The 24303-nt window shown below is 34.9% G+C and overlaps 2 protein-coding genes across 2 annotated transcripts; one reads left to right on the plus strand and one right to left on the minus strand.

Annotated features, from left to right (window-relative positions):
* Positions 1-382: 382 nt before the first annotated feature.
* LOC134231322 (spermine oxidase-like) lies at positions 383-17189 on the minus strand. Its single transcript, XM_062713258.1, has 5 exons — positions 16759-17189; positions 11081-11986; positions 5375-5504; positions 2331-2448; positions 383-1513 (listed from the first exon to the last, which is right to left on the minus strand). The coding sequence occupies exons 1-5, from the start codon at positions 16949-16951 to the stop codon at positions 1397-1399; spliced, it is 1464 nt and encodes a 487-aa protein (XP_062569242.1). The 5' UTR covers positions 16952-17189; the 3' UTR covers positions 383-1396.
* Positions 17190-17193: 4 nt separating this feature from the next.
* Positions 17194-23831, plus strand: LOC134231323 (uncharacterized). Its single transcript, XM_062713259.1, has 4 exons — positions 17194-17256; positions 21875-22427; positions 23095-23176; positions 23533-23831. The coding sequence occupies exons 2-4, from the start codon at positions 21885-21887 to the stop codon at positions 23571-23573; spliced, it is 666 nt and encodes a 221-aa protein (XP_062569243.1). The 5' UTR covers positions 17194-17256; positions 21875-21884; the 3' UTR covers positions 23574-23831.
* The last annotated feature ends 472 nt before the right edge of the window (positions 23832-24303 follow it).

The raw sequence follows: 24303 nt of genomic DNA on the forward strand, positions 1-24303 counted from the left end.
AATTAATGGAATAAAAGCTAATGATTTGTATTATTTTCAACAACAAAAAGAATATTTTCATTTAATCTTGAAATAGCAACATTTTAACTAGTTTAAAGTAGCTTCCTGACTAGACAACAATTGTACCATATTATTTAAATCACCTTATAATTGCAATGTATTAAGAAATCTCTCGTTTTTGACGCCATTTTTTAGTAAAACCTACACTACTATACAAATGCACCACAGTAAAATACAATATAGTTTTTTCAATAAAATTTGGAGACAAATTAACAATATCTTAATGCATTAACTTTCTTATAGATAAAATTTCCAACACATTTGAATGTAATTGTTCCATAAATTAGCTACACCTAAGGGTACATTTCGGGTATAATGACAGCCCTACACATGTTCCCAATCACAAAATTATACCATACATTTCACTGTAAGAAGAATAAACATGTATCATTTAAACTTGTAAAAACACGACTGTAAAATGTTCAGCTCACTCATTGTCACTCTCACACACACACACACACACACACACCTCCTCTTTCAGGCCCTACTACCCTACTACTCTGAAGATACAGTGTCTAATGATGTCAAAGCTACTGCTGATTCCTATTTATCCAGTAAAGACCAGACAGGTTAACACTTATCAATAAATAATCTGTGATATCATGATACAAATAACCTGTTTTTCCATTCAGCCACAAAGAGGTAGAGTCTATAAAAGGTGCATTTTAAAAACTGATAAAGATCAACATAAAAAAAAAACATTTGATTTCCTGAATGAAATATCAAAATCAGCTTTTAAAAAGCAAATCAACAAATTGCAAATTCAAAACTGATGGTGCAGCAAAGCAAAAATATAATAATAATATCCATACAAAAACAAAGTAAATCTACTCCCCTATACATAATACTTGTCTTCTCAGAACACCCAAGATCACCTCATCAGATGATTTAAATTCCTTTAATATTTCTGTGTAATTGATAGATACTTAGCTATTAACATCCTTATTAAAATTTGGCAGTGAAGTAGAAAAAAAAGCCTCCCTAGAACCCTAAGCTTTCTGTGCTGTCAACGGCAAGATGTAATTTGTGCGTTGTGATTTCCCTAACTCTTTTGAAGAAGCTGAGATCATGATAATCTATCCCTTGATGCAAACATTAAAAAAGTAAAATACAACATACAATCCCCTGGCTCACAATTAAACTACCTGGTATTCTCACTGAGTTAGTACACAAGTACTCATCAATCAAGTCCATTTTATGGTGCCAATAAAAATATCTGCTATAGACTAGGAAAATAATTGCAGAGAAAAACAATATCTAACATATCCAGTATACTGCAATATGTTGTCATGGCAATACAGAGTAGACTGGAAGGAATTGAAGAGAGCCATGACAATCAGTCGGAGTAGAGCTTGATGATCCTATTGGCTTCCCTCATCCCCGACAATAGGGCACCATGCGTGGTCGAGTAGTGGCATTCATGAGTTGCCTCCCCTCCAAACAATACCTGTGGCTGAAAAAAAAGACCAAAAAAAAAAATGTCCAATTTCTTTGTGGAAGAAATAAAACTCATTCTCTCTACTAGCATGTCTACTCTACTTTGATGCTCTGTGTTAAGGAGAGAGGCCTGACATTTTTATTAGACACATATTCTGCAGAGAGGACAAAGACATTCACTGATCACCTACCATATGTACAGGAATTCAAAATTTTGTAAATAAGATAGGAACTTATAGACAGGTTTATGGGTTGAAATCTGTTGATTTATTTTACCAAGATCATTCCCAAGATATTTATTCTGGTATACTAACACTTAGTGTCACAAAATATTTACTTATTTACAGGTCAAAATCAGATCTCTCAAGATTATGGCAAAATAAATTTAGAAAATCTTTAGTCTACTTTAATATTCCTGTATTTGGCAATGCATAGATTAACAAATGGAGATGCTGCCAGGGAGACACCCATTTGGTTTATGTATATTTCTATATATATATATATTTACCAAATCTACTTTAGTACCATTATCTAATTTGTATGAATAGTTATACACCTCATGACATTATGTATGCAACACTTGAATTAATGCAATGCTTTTTGAATTGTTCAACATTTTCTCATGATTATTTACTTTGTCTGCCACCAAGGTCTGAGTTGTTTTCCTTCTATCTAATCCTACACTTATCCCCATCCCTGGGCCTATCATTATGTATACTTATTCCCACATCCCTGGGCCTATCATTATGTATACTTTTCCCCATCCCTGGGCCTATCATTATGCATACTTTTCCCCACCCTGGGCCTATCATTATGTATATTTTGTGTGCTACCTTTTCTGTCTCTGTGCCAGTCAGTGGTTCTGCCAGGACATCTATATCTGACATGCTGGCCCCCACTTGGATGAAGCTGTAGGACCCTCTGGTGTTAATGTTGTTTCCCCATCTCGTCCTGTAAAGAGATCCAAACACTCAGTACAAACCCCACACTACATATACAAACTGACTTGTAGTATCTCTGTAATCTGCTGCTGTAAGCATATTTTGCCATTTCAAACAAGACAGACATACATCTGTTGATATTCAACTATGCATGACTGGTTTTATATATACGATCAAAATGAAGACAAAATGCTCCATTATATATAAATCTTGTGTTTCATTAAACAATAACTTCACAGTAGTTACATTGATGTTTTAGATACTGTACTATGAAAGAAACTAGAAAACATTTTAGAAAATAGGCCAGGGAATTGAATCCAGAATTTGGTTATCTAGCATTTCAGCCTATTTTATATCTTGACTCATCAGCAGCTCTGTTTGACTCAGCTCTATAAGTAACAAATAAATTGAAACACAGCTTACCATTTCCAATCTCTTACAGTATCTTAAAAGTATTATTAAAAAAAATTCTTTCATTTGTTTTATTGCGTCCGAAGGGATTGAACCACTCTGTAATTTTTTTTTCTCCTGGTAAAAATGTTATTGTTTCTATTCTATGGCAGGGTCAGAAGGTCACCTGGTGTAGGTGACAAATATACCTGCTACCTTATACAGGTATTATATTAATTACAAATATTGGCACAGTGCCCCAATTCTTGGCCTGCTTAACCTCCTGATATATCGATAGTTGTAAAATTGCCAAAGCTTTGTCTGGGCCCTGCCAACCATTGATCTCGAAACCCAAATAAACATTGCTAGGACCTTGGTCACTTGAAGTATTGATTATTTTTGCCACTGTTGTGTACATCTACACTTAAATGCAGGTGTGGAACCAATGACCTAGATTTCTCCAAGTCTGATTTACAAACCAGTTTGAACTTCTGTTTACAAAAAGCTAGCAATTATGTGGTATTTACAAACTTGTAGTGTTCATAATTATTAGATTCAAGTTCATTCCAATGCAAAAACATAAAATCATATCCACTTCCTGGTGAATAGCATGAAAGTTATCTCTGTTTTCCTTAGGGACAAAAGGCTCTATAAAATCAACATGCTGGAAAGGAAGAAAAGGTTACAGAAAATGGCTTTGAATAACTGCATTAGTGCCACTTATTTTACTTTACGAAGAACTAAGATCTTCATATTCCTGAACAAAATCAAGAAAACATGCTGGCATCAGGGACTTAGCTAACATTACTCTTCATCCTCTGCATCATGAACATAATAGGCCCTGGAATGCATGTGGTATCTCCACTCAGATATAAATGTTAAAGGCATGATGCTGCAAAAACCTGCTGCCTGCTAATCAGCAGCCAATAAACCTGTTATTGAAGGTTAGTTCCTTCATTTCTAACAACCAACTCTACTGCTGCCTGCAGGAAAATCATACAAGGTATGGGGAAATGAGTGGCCCAGTTTTACCTGTAAATCAGCTGATTGGTCACCTGTTCCTCAGTGAAGCAGGGGCCTCATTATCTGAACTAGAGGTGTGTAAATCATGACAGCTATAAACTAAGGACAGTGGAAGATTACAGAGGTCAAACTAGTACCCTGAGGCCAAGGTCAAGGTCAGCCCATTGGTCATATCAGTGTCTTCCTCCCAACATTTTACAATATATCATCAACTTTCTGAGACCTTTAGATCTATTTCTAGAATGGAATGCTGTTGACAGTTGATATGCTTTATATTGTTATTTTGCACCTAAATCCAGACAATATTAACAAGGAACATTTTGACTTAATTTCTCCTGCACAATACACCTGGGCAATGTGATGTAAACTGTTCAAATTGTACAGTCTAGGTGACTGGTTATTATGTCTCCATATTTAATCAAATATGAGTGGATTCAATTAGACTAATGCTTAACTGATTTCCTGACTGAATACTGGGTGCCTAGAAAGAAACCCTTTCACCTGGGTGTTATCTATTCTATAGACCCGAGTCAGGCTCCTTTCGATAAATTACCTTGTCAGAAGGGAAGGCAATGACTTCAGCAATCGAAAATCAATTTTTCCAATCTCAACTAAAATAACATCATCTTTTGGCTGCTTTCTCAACCAATGACTAGGCAAACTACACGAGCACTGAAGCAAGGAACAAATGCAATCTGCAGATCCCCCACTTTATACCATAACAATGCATGCAATTCTGCTATATTCCATCAGACTCAAGAAATCCTTAGTCCGTGCCTAAATATTGATTGAGGAGGGTTAAAGGTCCTTGTTCGCTCGACATCTGACCTCCCATTCACACCGCTGCAATATATACATATATGACCAAGTGTCATGGCCCACAGCTTCATAAAAAAACACAGGCTGTGTGCTGCAGTTTTAAACATAATCTGTCTAGGTATACATTTAGCCTCTTAGAAAACATTACTGTAGTTAGTTCCAGTTGTCAAATCGAAAATGCTCAGAAATACTGTCATTAATAAAGAATTTTACTATTGTACATCTGAAGAAAAATGTAGGAGTGGGGGATAATCTTACAATGAACAAGCTTTTATGATGATGAAAATTGAAGGAAGGGAGGCACTTTCTGCATGAACTATTAACATGCTCAGAGTGCACTAAGTAGAGATCTGCCATTTTTATCAACTTGGTGATGCCATCAACTCCTAGGTTTTTTACCTTTTGACCCCCTGATAAAACCCGTAGAGAACACTTTCTTTCTTCTTAGCAAACTTGACAATTTAGGGGACATTACACCTTTGGCAGATGCTATATTGATGAGATAAATGTCCAGGTTTTATTATTTCCTGATTAATATTGATGCTTTCTCAGGAAAAAAATATTTTGATTCAATGTAACCAACAACAAAATATGCTATATATAATCTTGAAAAGGTCAATATATTGGGTGCAAACAATGCCTACTTTAACAAATTAATACCAGAAGTTGATAATCTGTTGTTTATAAGATAAAAGCTTAGATACCTGATGATTTTCTTGGGGCTGGGAATGTCATCTTTTTGAAGAAATCTTTTGAGGACCTCCACTAAATCCTCTGCTATTTGCTCCTCTGTAAGAGATTCCATGTATAGGGCCTCCTTCCCACTCAGCCAGCCTACAAGATATATAATGCTGTCAAAACATGTCATATGAGAGAAAAATTACAATATACAGGATATGGAGAAATGAATTGAAATATCAAATTAACCATACAGTCATACAGCAATGTATACAATGGAGAAATTCATTATATTAATATATAATTAAGAAATGTACCAATTTGAAAGCATTTAATTAGCCTTTTGGCCTATATACATGGGGAAAGACACATTATATAAAATATCAATTTAAGCACTTGGTCAGTATACAGTCTAGACGAACTCCAAAAATGGCGTGAACTCCAAAAAAGAAGTCTTTGGCTCCGTCATGCATTGGGACAAAATGGCTCCCAATGTAAACAAACGATGGATTGTCGTTCGCTTTCTCCACAAATACGACCGAATAATGGCTGTATTTAGTAAACTGTGACTGGATTTTAATTTTTGTTGAAAAAATAATTGCACTTATTAAATTATTTAGTGGTTACTGACTTATTTATCGCTCTGTATTCTTGCATGATAGTGATTTGGGATATACGACATCGGATTCAATAAAGTTGGTAAGAATTAATTTCCTAACTTAGTTTATTGTCCCCTTGATTTAAATTTTATGCCATTCCTACTATAAAGATGCTTAAATTTTACTTCTAAGACACTTAGTTCATATTTATTTTATGAAAAACCGCACAATTTTCGCGGCGGAGCAGAGATATTAACAGGTTCGTTTTGAGAAGACTTTTTTTACCTTAATTTTAAAAGAATGATTTTTTAAAGTTCTTAAACTGATAGATTATGATTCTAAAAATGTTTTCAGGATTACATGTATATCCGTTCATATGTGATAACATTAGGTAAATAGCGATGATGATAATTCAGATGTCATAGAGGATTATATGACGAAATAATATCAGAATATTACAAATGGGTAACATTCGGTCATTGTTTAACAGTTACAACATATATATTATATTGTTCAATTTTACATATTTTTCCCTTTTATCATGAATTTAATTCCCAAACGTTTATTTTTCTTTGTAATTGATCTAACTTGAAACGTGAACTTTTTTTCAAAAAAGCAACCGAACGGAGAAAATGTGGAAACTGAATGGATTATCATGTAACTGTCACCTGATCGACTCTTATTTATAATTAAAACCATCAATTCAGTACTTTTTTAATTATTGGTAAGATGTATTTACAATGCAGTTGCTCATTGCTGCTCTAAACATGCTGAAATTCATTCGTACACGAGAGACATGAAAGACAGAGGAAATTCGAACAACTGAAAATTCGCCAGCGCCCCTTACTTACAAAAAAACTTCTAAATCGGTAAAAGTAGTTCTAAAATGACTAACTTAGTCACTGCAAACAAATTATCAACCACAGAGATGTTTTCATAAGATTTAGACTGTTTAATTTGTATTTTGTATCCTACTTGTACGAGGTCTGGCTGAACCTCGTAGTTGGTCAACTTCGACTTGAAATTAAAAACTATTTGCACATGAAATCAAAATTCTAACAAATACGTTCTATAAAAACATTAATTATTAATCATTTCTGAGAACTTACATCATTGCAAGGTAATCCAATTTTTTGCAAAAGCACTTTTTATAAGAGCCCACTTTTCACGATTTTTCACCGTTTTTTGATATAACTGTGCATGCGTGGACTCGTTTTTTGGAGTCTTTTCTGGACTGAAATTCTCACTTCCGTTAACGCCGTTTTTGGAGTTCGTCTAGACTGGTATAATGTATTGGATGAAAGCATTGATGTATCGAAGAGGTATATAAACTTATAAAGTATCTGAGATGAACCACCATTTCAGTGTACAATATGCTATGTAACATGTACACTATATTTATATACTCTGTTGACCAATATTTATTCAAAATAAATTTTAAACAAGAGGCCCATGGGCCACATCGCTCACCTGAGAAGCTTTGACCATTCTGTTCTTTACCAGATTTCCCCCTTGTTATACATAATGCATCCCCACCCTACCCCACTGATCATAATTTAGACATTTTGAAATCTACACTACCCCATGATCCTTCCATGGGCACATATGTTTCAGCTTTTTTGGCCCAGTGGTTCCTAAGAAGAAGATTTTCAAAGATTTTTCCTATATATTTCTATGTAAAACTTTGATTCCCTATAATGGCCCCGCCCTTCCCCCGGGGGTCATGATTCCTATAATTTAGAATTTACACTACCCCAGAATGCTTCCACATAAGCTTCACTTTTTCTGGCCCAGTGGTTCTTGAGAAGAAGATTTTCAAAGATTTTTCCTATATATTTCTATGTAAAACTTTGATTCCCCATTGTGGCCCCGCCCTTCTCCCGGGGGCCATGATGTGAACAATTTAGAATCTACATTATACCAAGATGCTTCCACATAAGTTTCAGCTTTACTGGCCCTGTGGTTCTTGAGAAGAAGATTTTCAAAGATTTTTCCTATATATTTCTATATAAAACTTTGATTCCCCATTGTGGCCCAGCCCTTCCCCCGGGGGTCATGATTTGAACAATTTAAAATCTACACTACCCCAGGATGCTTCCACATAAGTTTCAGCTTTACTGGCCGAGTGGTTCTTGAGAAGAAGATTTTTTAATGACCCAACCCTATTTTTGTCTTTTCTTGATTATCTCCCCTTGCGAGGGGATAGGTCCCTTCATTTTAACAATTTAAATTCCCCTTCACCCAAGGATGCTTTGTACCAAGTTTGGTCAAAATTGGCCCAGTGGTTCTTGAGAAGAAGTCGAAAATGTGAAAAGTTTACAGACGGACAGACAGACGGACGGACAGACAGACAGACAGACAGACGGACGGACGGACGGACGACGGACAAAATGTGATCAGAAAAGCTCACTTGAGCCTTCGGCTCAGGTGAGCTAAAAACATATCAAATTATTAAATGAATGATTCTGTCAGTCTATAAACTGTAAAAGATATACAATTCACCACTCATCCTGCCTTCTTCCTGATTCACAAAAGTTATACTTGAGCCGATAGAGGTCAAATTATTATTTTACCTTTTAGAACCCACTTATGTATTTTTTTTCTTTACATCAACATGCCTAGTATGTAATCAAAACTACAATATCAAGTACCATAAGGTTTGACATGCTTAAATAGGCACTGAACTGTTGTAAGCACAGATCTTTATTTTTCAGTGACTGTAATACTTTCAACTTACAGGATTTTGTAATCATTTTTAAATTTCATTTGCTTTGCAAACTACCTAAACAGCTGACATTTTAATGAAATTTCACAGGAAATCTTTATGACTGCACACGAAAATTATGCACGTTATACAGCACCTACATGTATGTAAATATATCTACAGTGCCTTATTCAAAAATGTAAAAGGAAAAAAAAAACTTTGGGGTCCTTTTATCTGAACCTGGTGTACTTTCAGACTAAGAGATGTATTATTGTAATCATGTTTGTTTGATCCCTTTTTAAAAATTAACACTCCCTTGCTAGAGGAATTTTAAAGGCCAGTCATATATGTGCTGTCAACAAATGGTTTAGAGATCATTCTTTTACATTCCTACATGTTATCAACAGTGTGTATTGATTCTTTGTGTACCAGATGTTTACTTGGGAACCGATAGAGTATTTTGCAACTGTGTCCGTGGTAACCTACACCAAATCTTTATAAGTACATTCATGTTAAAAACAAAAAGAGGAATATCAATGGCTGTCTAATCATTGACATATAAAAGGCTATTTTCATTGACGGAGATATATTTATACTGGAGGAAGTGTAGTATAGACTCCACAGGAAGTCACGGTCTCCAAGCAGAGTGGAGGACATCCTATGGGATTGGCCTAAACAATGTTCGCACTTGAATTATTTTCACAGAATTTTTTATCTTTAGAATTTTTTTCTTTTTTTTTTTTTTAAATCAAATCTTGTTTGAAAGAGACAAAAAATTATCTATAAACTTTCCAAAGTTTAACATGATTAATCAATTATTTGGTCTTCCTTGAAATTTCCATTTTTCAATGATTCATAGAAATGTGTTATTAAGTGTTTTTTCCTCGTAGTATTATGGGGTCACTAGGTTTATATTTACAGCCTTCAGAGAGCTAAATTTACATTAGTCTGTTTAATTATTCATGTACACAATTTGTCATTACAAAAGGTTTCTGAAAACAGGACTCTTGTCATCTTCATAAATTTACGATTCAAAAAGTACCTTATTTATTCACTTGTACCTGTATACGATAGTACAAAGATAAATCTGTTGTGTCATTTATCATTTTTCTCAACTATTTCTATCAACAGATGATTTTTTTTTAAACTTTGCTTTACGATAGTTAAAGTAAGTTTAGAAGAATTAGATTATTATATTTTACATGATTTATACCAGTCTATAGTATAAGTTATACTCTCTACTAGTTGTATTGACATGATGCACTGATTAAATTTATTGAGTTTTCACCCTTTATTTGTACAACTATGACCAGGAGCAAAACATAACCATGATAACAGAACCCAATAATCATTGAAAAGATCACAATTTCACGTAATATGTACATGATGTATATGACTGTTTCACAGTCACACTACAATAGTTTAGAGCCTTGTATAATTCTAATTGAGTGTGAATATTTCCTTAACCCCATGGCATAGAATAACATCAGAACCAAGGGTTTGAATATAATTAAAATTCTTCCTGTGTTCATTAAAACTCCTCAAGGACAGTTAATAATAATACATTTTTATAAACCCCTTTCAAGATGTTTCTTTAAGTATTAAAGTGCACAACTGGTTAAGTATATTGGCTTCAAATAATCACAAGATTGGTTTACTCAAAGTATAGCAACAGAAAACCTGTACTGGTGAAAAACTAGTACAGACTACATGCATATTCAGAAGAGATAATCTTTTAAAAGTTTTTGCTGCACTCCTTAGAACTAACATTTAAATGTTTTCTAGAGGCCACAAATGCTGAATTTAATTCACCCTCTCCTAATGTATAAAATCTGATGCAGTTTTATTGAGGTTCCCGACACACAGTAACTACTGCCTGTATCATAACATTCCTTCTCTTGAAATGTGAATTTTATACAGTTTGCCAATAATGATTTATATCTACTGCTTGACTTAATATGAAATATATTATAGCGAAAACATCTTTAATGGCTTAATTAAAATTATAGGGAATGATGGTGCAAAATACCAAGTACTGGTAGTGCTTTTAAATCATCACCTGTTATGCCATTCCAAATGTTTTTCTCTATCTTTCGTCTATCATTTGAAAAACTTGGACCTACTCAAGTCTTTAATTATTATACCAAAACCAAATACTAATACAAGTTTATGAAAAATACAGTTGAATGATGCATCAGTACTCTGTATTCCATGGCAAATTTATGGTGGTGAAGTATGTACCATTATATATGCCTATTAAATTTGAAAGATTCACCCTCTTCAAATGCTGACAAAAGTTTGAGAGAATTCAGTATTCAAATGCAACATTAATTTCTAGACTATTGATTGTGTGTGTGTTTTGTTAAACTAGGAAACAATTAGAATTGTTTCTCTTAAATATACATGTAGTAGATTGTATTATTTCTTACCAACTAAAACTCCTTCATGTAAAACTTCAAAGGAGTAAATTTTGCGGTACCATGTTTGTCTCAAATCATTGCAATCAACGTTCTCATCGTCCCAAAGCAATTCAATGCGGAAAATATCTTGTTCAGTCACTGGTTTGTCAAACTTTAGAATTACTTTATCTACGATTCCAAACCCTAGACGGTCTATTGCCCCTACTTTTTCCTCAGGTAAAGGAGGATCAAACATGCGGTCATAAGCAGCCTTCAACACCCCTAGTGATACCGTTACAATCACATGATTTGCATAGAACATTTCCCCATTCTCACATTCTACCATCACTTTGTAGTCATTTTCGTTACAATTTTTCCTGCTCCAGTGGACACACTTGACGGGATGATTGAGCAAAATGTTGTCTTTGGGAATAGAACTTTTAAGGATTTCTAACACTGCCTCAAAGCCAGGTGGTATAGAGTAATGGACTCCTGGCAGTTCCTCATAACCACCAAACTCGCTTAGCGAGACATCCTCCAGTCTATCACAGCCCGATATACAACACTCCAGTAGTTTCCTTTGATTAAAAACCAACTCTCGTATATGTCGGTCTCCATTGGGATATTTCTCCAGTTTTTCGGAAAACTCGCGCTCGAGGTAGGCCCCAACACTATCATTTTCTTCCTCTGTTGGGATGTTGCTCTGATAGAAATCTTCAGCCTGGATGATAAGCTGTCCATAAGCCAGATTCACTGAGTTGACCACTTTTTCGTTAACTTCTTTGCCTTCCTCGGTGACAAAACAATTGCGATGTCGCAGCCCTTTGTCTCCATGACGTAGCTTGAGAAGGTTATTGTCATCAGCAATTTTGTAGATAGGGTTTCTCTCTATGCCATGGATCCAATGGGCCCCAAGGTCCACTTTCTCACCTTCATCTGAAAATTGCAATAATCCCATTATTATTTAGTTGAAAAACAAAAAAAAAATCATGTTAAGCAGCAGCAATTAAGATTGTATGCAAATGTGCCACTTTTGCTCTATTCGATTGATTTTTACACATTTTGGGTATTTTTGGAAAGGATCATTACAATTGTTGTTTTTCTATAGATTGTATGATGCTAATGCAGGTACATCTAACACGTCTTATAAAGAATTTTTTTAATACACACAGAAAATATTGTTTATCTAGGTTGAAAATTTCACAAGTCTGACACCTAGGAATATTTTGTTCCAGAGTCAGCATTGTGTATGCTATAATCAGTGTGCTAATATTTAGGATTAATGAATTCAGAAAACATGCTAAAATAATAAAACATAAAAGTATTGTTTTATTTTCGGTTTTACAACATCTCATTAATTATAATGAGAAAGGCTACTATCAAACAAGCTGCTAATACAAGGGTATTTAAAGTGTGAAATGTTTACAAAGAGAATGACAGAAAAAACAAGAGGCCCATGGGCCACATCGCTCACCTGAGCACTGTGGCTAGGAAAAAGTAGAAATTGGTTTATTATTGAAAAGTTTAAATCCAAAAGTAGTCCCATGACCAATCATGGATTTGCTATTCTTTAGAAGATGATTTTTAAAGAATTTTCCTATATATTTCTATGTAAAAACTTGGTCAGCCATTGGTCCCGCCCTATCCCGGGGTCATGATTTGAACAAACTTTGGTCGGCCATTTTGGTCCCGCCCTACCCCTGGGGGTCATGATTTGAACAAATTAGAATCTAAACTACCTGAGGATGCTTTCATATGAATATGATCAATTATGGATTTGCTATTCTTGAGAAGAAGATTTTAAAGAATTTTCCTATATATTTGTATGTAAAACTTTGGTTGGCCATTGTGGCCCCGCCCTACCCCCGGGGGTCAAGATTTGAACAAACTTGAATCTACACTACCTGAGGATGATTCCATATAAATATGATGAATTATGGCTTTGTCATTCTTGAGAAGAAGATTTTTAAAGAACTTTCCTATATATTTCTATGTAAAACTTTAGTCGGCCATTTTGGTCCCGCCCTATCCCCAGGGGTCATGATTTGAACAAACTTGAATCTACACTACCTGAGGATGTTTCCCCATAAGTTTCATCTTTCCTGGCATGGTGGTTCTTGAGAAGAAGATTTTTAAAACATGCCACCAAATTTTCATTAATTCCCAATTATCTCCCCTTGAATGAGGGTGTTGCCCTTCATTTGAACAAACTTGAATCCCCTTCACCCAAGAATGCTTTGTGGCAGGTTTGGTTAAAATTGGCCCAGCGTTTCTTGAGAAGAAGTCGAAAATGTGAAAAGTTTACAGACAGACAGACAGATGGACGCCGGACAAAATGTGATCAGAAAAGCTCACTTGAGCCTTCGGCTCAGGTGAGCTAAAAACTGACAACAGAAAAATTTTGATCAGAAAAGCTCACCTCAGCTTTCAATTCTGGTGAGTTAAAAATTGTTTGTTTTCTCAGACTCTCACTTAACTATCAGACTGGCTAAAAATCATAATGGCCCAATTAACAACTTTATTTTAACCTCCAGGAAATCATGATTTTTTTTAAATTTACATAGTCATACACAAGTATGTTGAAATTTTCTTGGAAATATTTTTTCCAACTACCTACTGACCCCTTTTTTTTTAACCCAGATTAGGGAGAGAACCGGTGCAAGCAATTATTATTTACAGATGGCCTTATGGAAAGGGGTTTCTATTTAAAAAAAAATTATTTCGGACCTGCAAAAGGCAGTAAACATTTGTCTGGACCAATTACTTTCCAGAAAACGTCATTTCAAATGACCATTTGAAAAAATTGATGCTACTGATCATGCTGATGCAAATTTATAAAAGGTGGGGATTGGGATGTGTAGCTGAAGATCACAAACTCAGAAAAGATGGTTGCATGTACGACGTGGTGAAGATGGTCAATTCAATTTGTTACACAGGGATTTTCCACTACCCCGTGTAGGGCTGAATATGGGCCCCATTCCCAATTGTAAAACCCCTCCCTTTTTCCCAAAAATGAACTGCCTATGTTCAATTTTTGAAAGAAGAAGAACTCAAGAAGGTAACCTGAAAATAATTCACAAAATACAAACATGTTTAGGTTTGGAAATTTGAATGAAATGAACAAAATTTTGAAGAATCTTGGGTAAAACTTTATTATAATGATCAATTCTCTAATTCATAGTTCTGAATAAGTAAGTAAAAGATCAATTTTTATTCATCTTAAGTATTTATTTCCTGAAAAACATCATACAATAAAATATCCCAGTGATAAATTGTCATAAAATTCCCAAATCCAAGGGCCTGGGCCCCATTCCCAAAAATGATTGGAAAATCCCTGTTACAGCAACAGTAAGCAAAGACATAAAACTTGCTAAGTTATGACTCTTATAAAAGACTCTCTATCAATTGTAACAAAAAAACTTGCAAGATCAAAAGCTGTTGAAAAAAATAAAGGACAATTTGTTGCTGATACTTAAATTCTTTTCTCAGAGTCAAAATAAGGTGCATGTATCTGGTCTGATAAAAAAAAAAAAGAAAACGGTCCGCCATATCACTTGACTCCGTCAGATCAAATGTGATGTACATCTAACAGTGATTTCGAGGAGTCTGATTTCCAATATTGAAATGCAGCAGCAAAGGCTTAAGCATTGGTCATATATACATCTACTCAACCAATTTAATACTATAGAACTGGGGATCACTCATTTATTTCACATCTACTTAAATACATGGCAATACATATAAAACAGCACAGTGTCTGACAGATCTTGACACATTACACCTCAGAACTGACCTACATACACACAGAAACACATACAGGTATGACCCCAATCACATTTGGTGTGAAGGCCAGCCAGAGGCTCTCATGATACAATATAACAGACTTTACCACAGGTCATATTCTGGCTCTCAATATGGTGCATTTACTTTTTTCCAAAATCATTCATACGGTAATACCATAGCTAACTGCCTAACACATTTCAAGAATAACCTTGCCTTAGTATCTAGAACTTAGTATCTAGAGTCAATCAGAGATGCATGTGCATAATAATGAAAATGGCTCAAGAATGATGTTTTGGAGCACCAAATGACAGAAATCTGCTATTGTATTGCCACCTCATCTTTGATTATAATGGTTCCACACAATTAGTTTGTTATACATGTATATAGTTTCATATTTTGTTAATATATTTTTTTTTGCACTAGTAATGAAATTCTATGGCTATTTATTGGTCCCAATGGATGAATAAAAATCATACAGCTAATTATTAAATTATTAATTCCAGATTGTCAACATTTACTGGAAAATCCCCAAATTATTTTTAGCTATCTAGCTTCGACATTCACACATTATATCAAAGCGATTTGGAACATACTTATTAATCTATAAAATTAATTATGATGTCTGATGGAGAAAAGACTTAGGGAGCACTAGCTTGTAGCAAGAAGCTAACAAATTTATGGTCTGTTTAGCAATTAACATGTTTAAACCATAATTGTGATTTAATACACAAGGTTATTTCACCAGAAGTTCTGTTGAACTGCAATGTTAAATGCATGGTTAGATAAATAATATGTCACATAATTTACAAATGAAAAAAAAACCTCAGAATGAGATTCCCTCCAACAGAAAAAAAATCTATCAATCATTACAATTGGCATATACTGAATTTTTTAGTAATGGGGCAAATTCCTCACATTTTTCAACTTATCAGAATTGAAGATCTATGTTTTTCAAATCAAAGATGTGAAGTTCTGTAGATATCAGAGGGTACCTGACAGGGCCAAATAAAACACATTTTAAGTCACTTCTCTGACTGTAAAAACTACCAAATCTGTCCAATTTAACACTACTTTTTCATATGTTATTCCTAATAACTCTAGTACATCTATCACAATTATACTTGTTTGGACTTTGTCTTTTAATTTCTTTGAAGTGACAGTGCACCACATCAATGAATTCATCTTTTATAAAAGTGCAGGAAGAGTTTTTATTTTTAAAAGTTCACAAAGTGCGATCATCTCTGTCTTTAATCTAGGACCTAGTTTCTCTTTTATCTTCTTTGTTTACTCATAGTTTAAAGTTGTTTACCAAACATTACGACATTACACTGAATTACACAGTATCTCCCTTGATGAATCAATACCCTGAGAGAATCCACTGACTACAACTTGCCTGTGGTTGGATCTGGATCATCAATATTTTACAGACACGGGGCAATGAAATTCTCTCTTTTGTCTGGCATACCACTGCCAGGAGTATAAAACTTCTACTACAATCAGTTTTAAAGACAAATCTGGTACATAATTAAGTTTTTTCTACAGATCCCTACATGCCTCTAGCCAGTCTAGGCCTAGATCTTTTCAAAACAAACAAACAAAAGGTTCTTTTTGGCTTTGCTATATTTTACAATTATAAAACTTTTTGTATGATACGTAATACACTTCCTTACATAAAACCAGGATCTTTACTTTCATTTCCAAGCCTAAATTTATCAAATCTATAAATAAAGTCCTTTTTATTGGCCATTTTCGAAGTGTCTACGTGCGTCCTTTCGCGACCTTCATTCATAATCTCGTTTAATCAAAAATATTAAAACCATATCGAATGAAAATATTAAACTAATGTAAAAAACAATATACATATAACATACACATCAACAAACTTCAAGATTGGTTATCACGCGTTGTTCTCATGACAAACTTACCGATATCAACCGTCCATATTCGTCCTCCTGTTCGCCCCGAGGCCTCCAAAATCTTGAAATCTGTAAATCCTGCCCTGATCAATGTATCAGCTGTTGCTATTCCTGATATCCCAGCACCAATAATAATAATTTTGGGTTTTTCTTTACCGTTTAGGTCTATCTTTTCTATACCATCTATCACTTTTTCGCCCATGTTTCGTCTGACATGCAAATCAGCCAGCTGACAATGGACGTCAGCGGAATTTTAATGTCAGAATACTCTCTGTCGGTAAATGTAACTTATTTGGTAGAAATATGAATGTAATTCCTCTTCTTTTAAATAAATCCTTTGTATAAATGGTTCAAAATTTCATGCAATAGTTTAACACCAACACAAACATCTTCTTGAATGAATCAACTGCCCACCGCGTTGTGTACAGCGCATTACAGTGACGTCAAGAGGTGGGGCTTATGAGGTCAAAGTTCAACCTCCGTTCAAGCACAGAGTACATCGACGAGGTAAAGTTTAAACGAAAAGAGAAAACAAATGTCAATCGACAATATTTCGTTAGCCTAGCTGTTATTCATATGTATATATAATGTGTCAAATTTAATGCCGTCTCTAAGTTGTTAAGTCATTTTGCATTTGACACCTGCTGCGTTAACCCGGCGTCTGTTGACGTCTGCGTGAACACAACACGAGTCAGTAGGCCTACGTTATATGGGGTTTTTAGGATATATTGGCCATGTTCTTTGGAAGAAGTTATATGGGGTTTTGGATCGCTGTTGCTCTTAAAGAATATTGACCATGTTCTTTGGAAAAAGTATAGAACGGTTAATTAAACTGGAATTATAATATTTTTAGAGACACCCAGGTGAAAGTAGTAAATTCAGTTTCAAATGACACATTGGCATTGTGTTGACGACGCAGAAAAGGAAAAGGGGCGTTACGGGGGTTTTGTTCCCTTTCAGGCGCGTAGCTGCCTATACGCAAGTACGCAAGTGCGTACACATCATTTTCCAAAAAAAGAAAGAGAGATAAAAAAGAAGGAAAAAAAGAAAGAGAGAAATTTATTCGGGGAAAAAGAGACACCACCTGTGTTTCAAATTATTTTGCGTCTTACTGTTTGACTTTCGATTCAAATTTTGTTCTGATTGTCTGCACAGTCAAATTTAGTCCTTTATGAAATCAATTCCAAAAACATCTTTCAACATTCTTGAGGAGAAAAATATTGTTAAACCAAAATGTTCAACTGTTAATTAATCCTGATTATCCGGACAAATATTTGATGAAGGAAAGCGATCTAAGGGACCATGATCGAAAGAAAAAGTTACAAAGGTCTTGGACGACTATACAGGATTTTTCATTTCCGTAGAGGTAATGAATAAATGTCGTTAAACAATTTAAAGTATGGTGAACAAAGTAAATAATAATATAGCTAAAAATTCTTTTACTGATGTTACCAATTTAAAGAATTATATTATAACTGAAGCATTCTCGAATCGTTTCAGCTATCAAATGAAGGTAATCAAAAGACAACAACTCCCCCGTTTATATTTTGTAATATAAATTTAAACTCCAGTGATAACGATATTGCGATTGCTACTTTTTTTTTCTTGATACACTTGGAAACATAACAATATATGCGTAAATTAATTTGATAAATTATCGTTCTCTTCCCTAAGTATCGATGGAAGCAGTATAACTTAGCTAAGTATTTGCTCAAGAAAAGTGATTATCGTCATTTCTTTTGCAAGAAAATGACTGAAAAATTTCGTAAAATCCAGGAGCTTCCGGGGGTTTGGGCCCCCACCAGGGCTTCGCCCCCACTGGGGGCCTCAAGGCGGCCCCCAGACCCCTGACCATTTTCTGCGTACACTTCATTTCCATGCTGGCTACGCGCCTGCCTTTGGAGCAGTGATAATGCTTTCACCGGTTTTTAACGTTCTTATTAAAAAAAAAGACTGTCTCCCAACACACCAGTTCCTTTTGACCAAGTAGTCACAGACAGGTCATCGTCGCAAACCACCGCCAAAATTGTACGATCCTCATGCAGTTTCCCATAGGCCTACATGTAGGAGAGAGCTTACGTATGCGTTATATGCGGAATCTGGACCGTGGCTTGAGACGATGTGTACATCCAGGTAGTACACACCAATATTGTAATCCTAATTGTCATACAATAGTCTTAGTCCTTTGTCAGACACCAGTTCTTGTCCTGTGTCATAAACAAATCATGGTATTTAGCCGCACATTAGATATAACCCTATGTCACACACTAAGGAATCGCACACCATTTAAATGTACAGAACATGTAAATTGGTGTGCCATAGGGCTAAGACTAGTTGCCCCTGTCCTCACTTTTAAATACGATGCTATGTCCCTGGCTAGGATTCAGCCAGAGAGAAAAAAAAGCAATTCAATCTACCGGAAAAAAAGTCAAGAATGAAAAAAAAATCTACTTTTCCTGTGTGTATTTGGAGGGGTGAGGTGTAGGCTCTTTCAGTACCATAAACTGATTAATTTAATATCCTTGCCCTTTTTTGAACCTTTTCAAAAGTAAAAAGGTTGTGTTTGGAAAACAGTGGAAAGACCATCCCCCCACCCTCACATTGCTACATGTGCCTAATAGCCCAATTTGTCATGCCAGACTAGACAAGTCATAATATAAAAGCGGGGGTTAGAGTCAGAGGAATCTCGGATTACATACACCAGTGCCACTTCTATTTGACATAAAAGTAATGGTCATATCCCAATCCTATTCCATATCATCTCATTTAGGTATAGTCGTACCGAATATTCTATATCATCTTTGCACACAACAATCACACGTTAAACGTGTTGCAGCAAAGGTACATGCCCAGTATTTGGGCCTTTGGGATCTCTGTGATACATTTGTATTTTCCAACAATAAGATGGCATTCCAGTCCCCATGTTTTCACGTTTGACATGTACATGTTTATGTTGCGGGGGGACCAGCTGTCAAAATACGGTGCTAGTTGATCATTTTGTCATTCATAGTTTACTTGATAGAACAAAGCTGATTTTTAACACGTACTCAAAACTTAACATTGAAGTAGATAAATAGACCTTAGTTAATAGATGTAGAGTGGGGGATTTCTTTTTGATAATTTTAGACATGTTTTTGAATAATGAATGTATCCTGAAATAGATTTCCCCTTGAATATTGTTGTTAGATATTAGTCAATACTGAAGGCAGCATTTGTGATTTACATTCTATCTATAAGATGCTTACTTTATTTAAACTCACTTGCTACATTTTTATTTTAAAAAATGATGAACATAAAAAAATAATCTGCTTTAATATAACCAAACGAGTTCTTCCCCTTAATATTTCTATAAGTCCTAAAAAGTGATAAAAAGGCTTAGATCTTTATGACTGTAAAGGGAAATGTAATGACCGTAAAAAGTGTGCATGTTGAAAATCAGATTTAAAAAAACAACAGTTCTTCTGCATAATTCACAACCAAAATAAATGCAACTAGTCCTCATTGTAACGGGGACCGTTACAGATGTTCCCCAAACGCTCCCCAACTCCCTTTTGGTGCCAAATTCCCTGTAAGCTTCATTAAATAAGACAAACTTTATGCATTTGAGACTTTAACAAAGTTTACCCAGAAGGGTACCAAGTTCATTCAAATTTTAGCATTGCACGCGTGCGCATGTGAATGCATGTGCATAATGACCATATCGTCTTGTCTATACAATCTATATATTTTAATATACTAAATATTAAAGTATTTAATCCAAAAGCATTAAAAAATACGCTCATTCAGGTGTTTTTTTGATTTTACTCATTACATGTGCACGCACGTACATACATGAGCATGGTGACCATACCTTCTTGTAGAAGTCTATTACATCTATCTGTGTTCTAAATCCCACTCCGTTTGGTAACCAAGGGAGTTATAACTGTTTAAAGTTTCAGCCAATCAGATTGCAGTGCACGTGTATGGATGTGCATGGTGACAAAACCTTCTTGCAGAAGTCCATTATATCTATCTATGTTCCAAATCCCATCCTGTTTGGTTGAAAACCAAGGGAGTTATAGCTATTTAAAGTTTCAACCAATCAGATTGCAGCGCACGTACACGCACGTGTACGGATGTGCATGGCGACCATACCTTCTTGTAGAAGTTTATTATATCTATCTATGCTCAAAATCCCATCCTGTTTGGTTGAAAACCAAGGGAGTTATAACTATTAAAAGTTTAAGCCAATCAGATTGCAGCGCACGTGCATGCACGTGTTTTCATGATAATTGTTATATATGATGTTGTAGGATATCCTAATGCATGGCTATGTTCAAAATTTCAAAGGATTTCATCAAAAAACAAGAAAGATATTGAGACTTTGGTTTCAGCCAATTAGAGCGAAGCGCACGTGCATGCGCGTGAGATCTTGCTAATTTGACCATGTCATGTTGTCTATGCAACTAATATATCCTTATATTATGAGTTTCAAAGCATTTCATCAAAAAGGTAAAAAGTTACGCCTATATCAATTAAATCGGTCATTTCACGTGTTGCACGTGCACACTCTTGCAAGCACGTGCGCGCAAAATGACCTTCGTTCCGCAAATCTACATAACATGCCTACTGACCCTAAAAAGGTTTTACCTAAGTCGGATGTGTAGTTTACAAGATCACTCCCGGACAAATAAGTACCCAGGAAGAAGAAGAAAAATAATAATAATAATAAGAAACAGAGTAAAAACACAAGGTACAGTGAGCACTGAGCTCACAAAATAATACCCCTGATCCGATGTGAGTTGTAGTAACAGAGAGATAGCAATGTATTTGTTTTCATAGTACCGGAAATCCAAATATCTGTCGATTGAAACGAAAATAGGACGTACACAATAGAACAATGTTGTAAAGATTTTGTGGAAGTCTCATTCATGAAATTCAATTGAGTGTTTTAGGGGTAGTGATGGATAAGCACATGTTATAGATAACCCCAAGTGTTACAAACATTATACATGTACAATTATGGCTAAACATATTTTATTTTTGTGTTTGAAACAAGTATCCTTACACATTAAAATAAAAAAAAATTCTTGTTGCAAAGTAAATTCCTATGCCCGTAAGACTGCTGGGTTTTGTATATTTTCAGATACCAACACATGATGCGAAGCAGTCAAAAATTCGTTCCCCCGACACGTCCTAGCACTCTGCGTCCAGTGAATCCTGTTGTTGAAGAGTCCACCAGAACTCCTAAATGTCGGCGCCTGTACAGCGACCCAGCAGAGAGTATCTTCAGCAGTACTCCAGTGCTCACTATCCTCACAGATACAAACAACGTCAGAAGCCCGGACGTCAACAATAAGAACAACGAGGATGTGCCCTCCAATGCTGTTCTCGTCAGAAGAAAACGGAAGACTTTTTCGGAGAAAGAAAATCAAACGACAGTAGTAACACCAGAACAAGAAGTAGCCCGAACTTTGTCAGCAAGTCCGGTGTTACCCCAAAGACCCCAGGCAGACTTCACTCACAAACAGACAAACAGAGTGTTCAAAAAGAATCACATTACGCCTGACCCCATCCCCGCAGTGCTGGAGCAACTAAGAGATGTGCCCTCCACTACAAACGACTGTGCGAGTATCTTCAACTTCACTCCGAGCCCTCCTCCAAAACGCAAAACCATAGCTGCATCTGAGAAGAAGAAGGTGGGTGGCTTTTCTTGAAAACGTATTGCATTTTCCCCCAAGGATAACAACGCCTGCTCAGGTAAGTGTCGTACTTCGAAGAGATTTTCCCCTTATATATAAAAAAAAATGCATTGCATTTTTGAATGAAATGAAATGAATATAATTACATGTATTTATCGTCAATATAACACATGCAGTTGAATAAAATTAAATGAATTACGGTTATTTATCTGTTCAAGATATATATATATATATATATATATATATATATATATATATATATATATATATATATATATATATATATATATATATATATATATATATATTTTACACCAATGAAAATAACCCTTGTTCATTTTAATTCATTGCTATTTATTCAAGACCTACAAAATGTTGAATTCAGCGAAAAAATATGTAGATGTAATTGGATATGTAGCAACAACATACCCTTATAAAATTAGATACTTATGTAAGCAAATATTTATTTATTGGCACGATGTTTATGTAAATCGGATAAAAAAAGGGAAGAAATTGTTAAAATTATATTTAATACCCTTACACAAACGGATGGACAGATAAACCGATGACATTTTCCGTCGCACTTCGAAATTAAATGATTTCCCTAATGACTCCTAATATTTACTCATCATTTACATTTTACGAATATAATTTTGCATTGTAGATTTACTTAGATGTTCTGTTAACTATATACAAGATGAAGAATCAATTACAAGTTCTAAGAGAACGCCGAGAAAACATAGCAAGTAAGTATGCCCTCAATGCATTATTCCTGAAAAGAAATCTTTATTTTAAATATAACACCAGGTAAACACTAGGAAAACTGAATTTCAATCCATTCGAGCTAAGTTATATTGTTCTAGTTACAGTCTATATTAATTTTTGCCAGCGATAATTGTCTATATTCATATTATGAAAGGTTTCTATAGTCTGTAGGGGTTAGCGATAATTCACATCCTTGTTGACAATGATTTTAAATTGACGAACCTGCGCAGTATTAGAATCTACGGGAATAAAGGTGCGATGTTTGTCCGTCGCATTAATTTTTTTTTCATTATAAATACGTCGCTAATTTGTGTCCTAATTTTTCTTGTTGGAACAGGGAAAACGAAGAAAACCCATGAGATATGCGAAGAAGAGTGAGGACAGGGTTATGTGATAAATCGTAAATATTTACAATTTTACATGTAGATATGGAATTCATGTGACCTCATTCGGGGCGACAGCGTCATAAAACTCACAACAGCTTGTAATACGAAAAAGTAACAATATTACAATGTGTTCTTTTTGTTTCACGTGCTTATTTTTTATATGCGTAAAAAAGAATAAAAATGGAAAGTGTTTCCCCTAACAAACTAAGATGGAAACTGATGACTATTCAAAAGTACTATTATTTCTGGGATTTGATTAGTCAGCAGGGTGACATACAGAAATAAGCGAAAACAAATGTAAAAAAAAGAAGTAGATATTAATTTTTTTAGGTAAAAACTAAATGTCAGCTATATTTTTGAATCTGAGAAAAGAATTGATAACGACAATTTCTGAAACTTAACAAAAACGGGAAACGGCATCTAAAATCGAAATATATCCTGGTAAATAAACTAGATATGATAGACTAGGAATTCATATATTTTGGGTAAAATTGTCATGTCTAATAAAAATTCTTCGAAGGAAGGTGGAAAGTGGTGGTGGGGCATCATATTCTTTCGTCAGGTACTGATGCAGGGACGAAACAACAGGGGGTGCTTTTTCCCCCAAAATTACCTTTACTATAGTAAATGTTCATTGAAAGGATGGTTAGCCCCCCGCTTTTTATCATAGTATAATGATATCAAGGAATTGTAGGAAAAAATTGGAAGTGAAAGTAACTTGG

This window comes from Saccostrea cucullata, unplaced genomic scaffold (genome assembly GCF_032062105.1).
Source record: "Saccostrea cucullata isolate Sc308-1 unplaced genomic scaffold, CSIRO_AGI_Scuc_v1 ctg32, whole genome shotgun sequence".
NCBI lineage: Eukaryota > Metazoa > Mollusca > Bivalvia > Ostreida > Ostreidae > Saccostrea > Saccostrea cuccullata.

Coding starts and splice junctions, on each gene's coding strand:
- LOC134231322 (XM_062713258.1), bottom strand. CDS start 16,951: ATGGGCGAAAAAGTGATAGATGGTATAGAAAAGATAGACCTAAACGGT. Junction 11,987..16,758: donor AATATGGACGGTTGATATCG/GTAAGTTTGTCA, acceptor TGCAATTTTCAG/ATGAAGGTGAGAAAGTGGAC. Junction 2,449..5,374: donor AGCCCCAAGAAAATCATCAG/GTATCTAAGCTT, acceptor ATCTCTTTACAG/GACGAGATGGGGAAACAACA.
- LOC134231323 (XM_062713259.1), top strand. CDS start 21,885: ATGATGCGAAGCAGTCAAAAATTCGTTCCCCCGACACGTCCTAGCACT. Junction 22,428..23,094: donor CTGCATCTGAGAAGAAGAAG/GTGGGTGGCTTT, acceptor TTTGCATTGTAG/ATTTACTTAGATGTTCTGTT. Junction 23,177..23,532: donor ACGCCGAGAAAACATAGCAA/GTAAGTATGCCC, acceptor TTGTTGGAACAG/GGAAAACGAAGAAAACCCAT.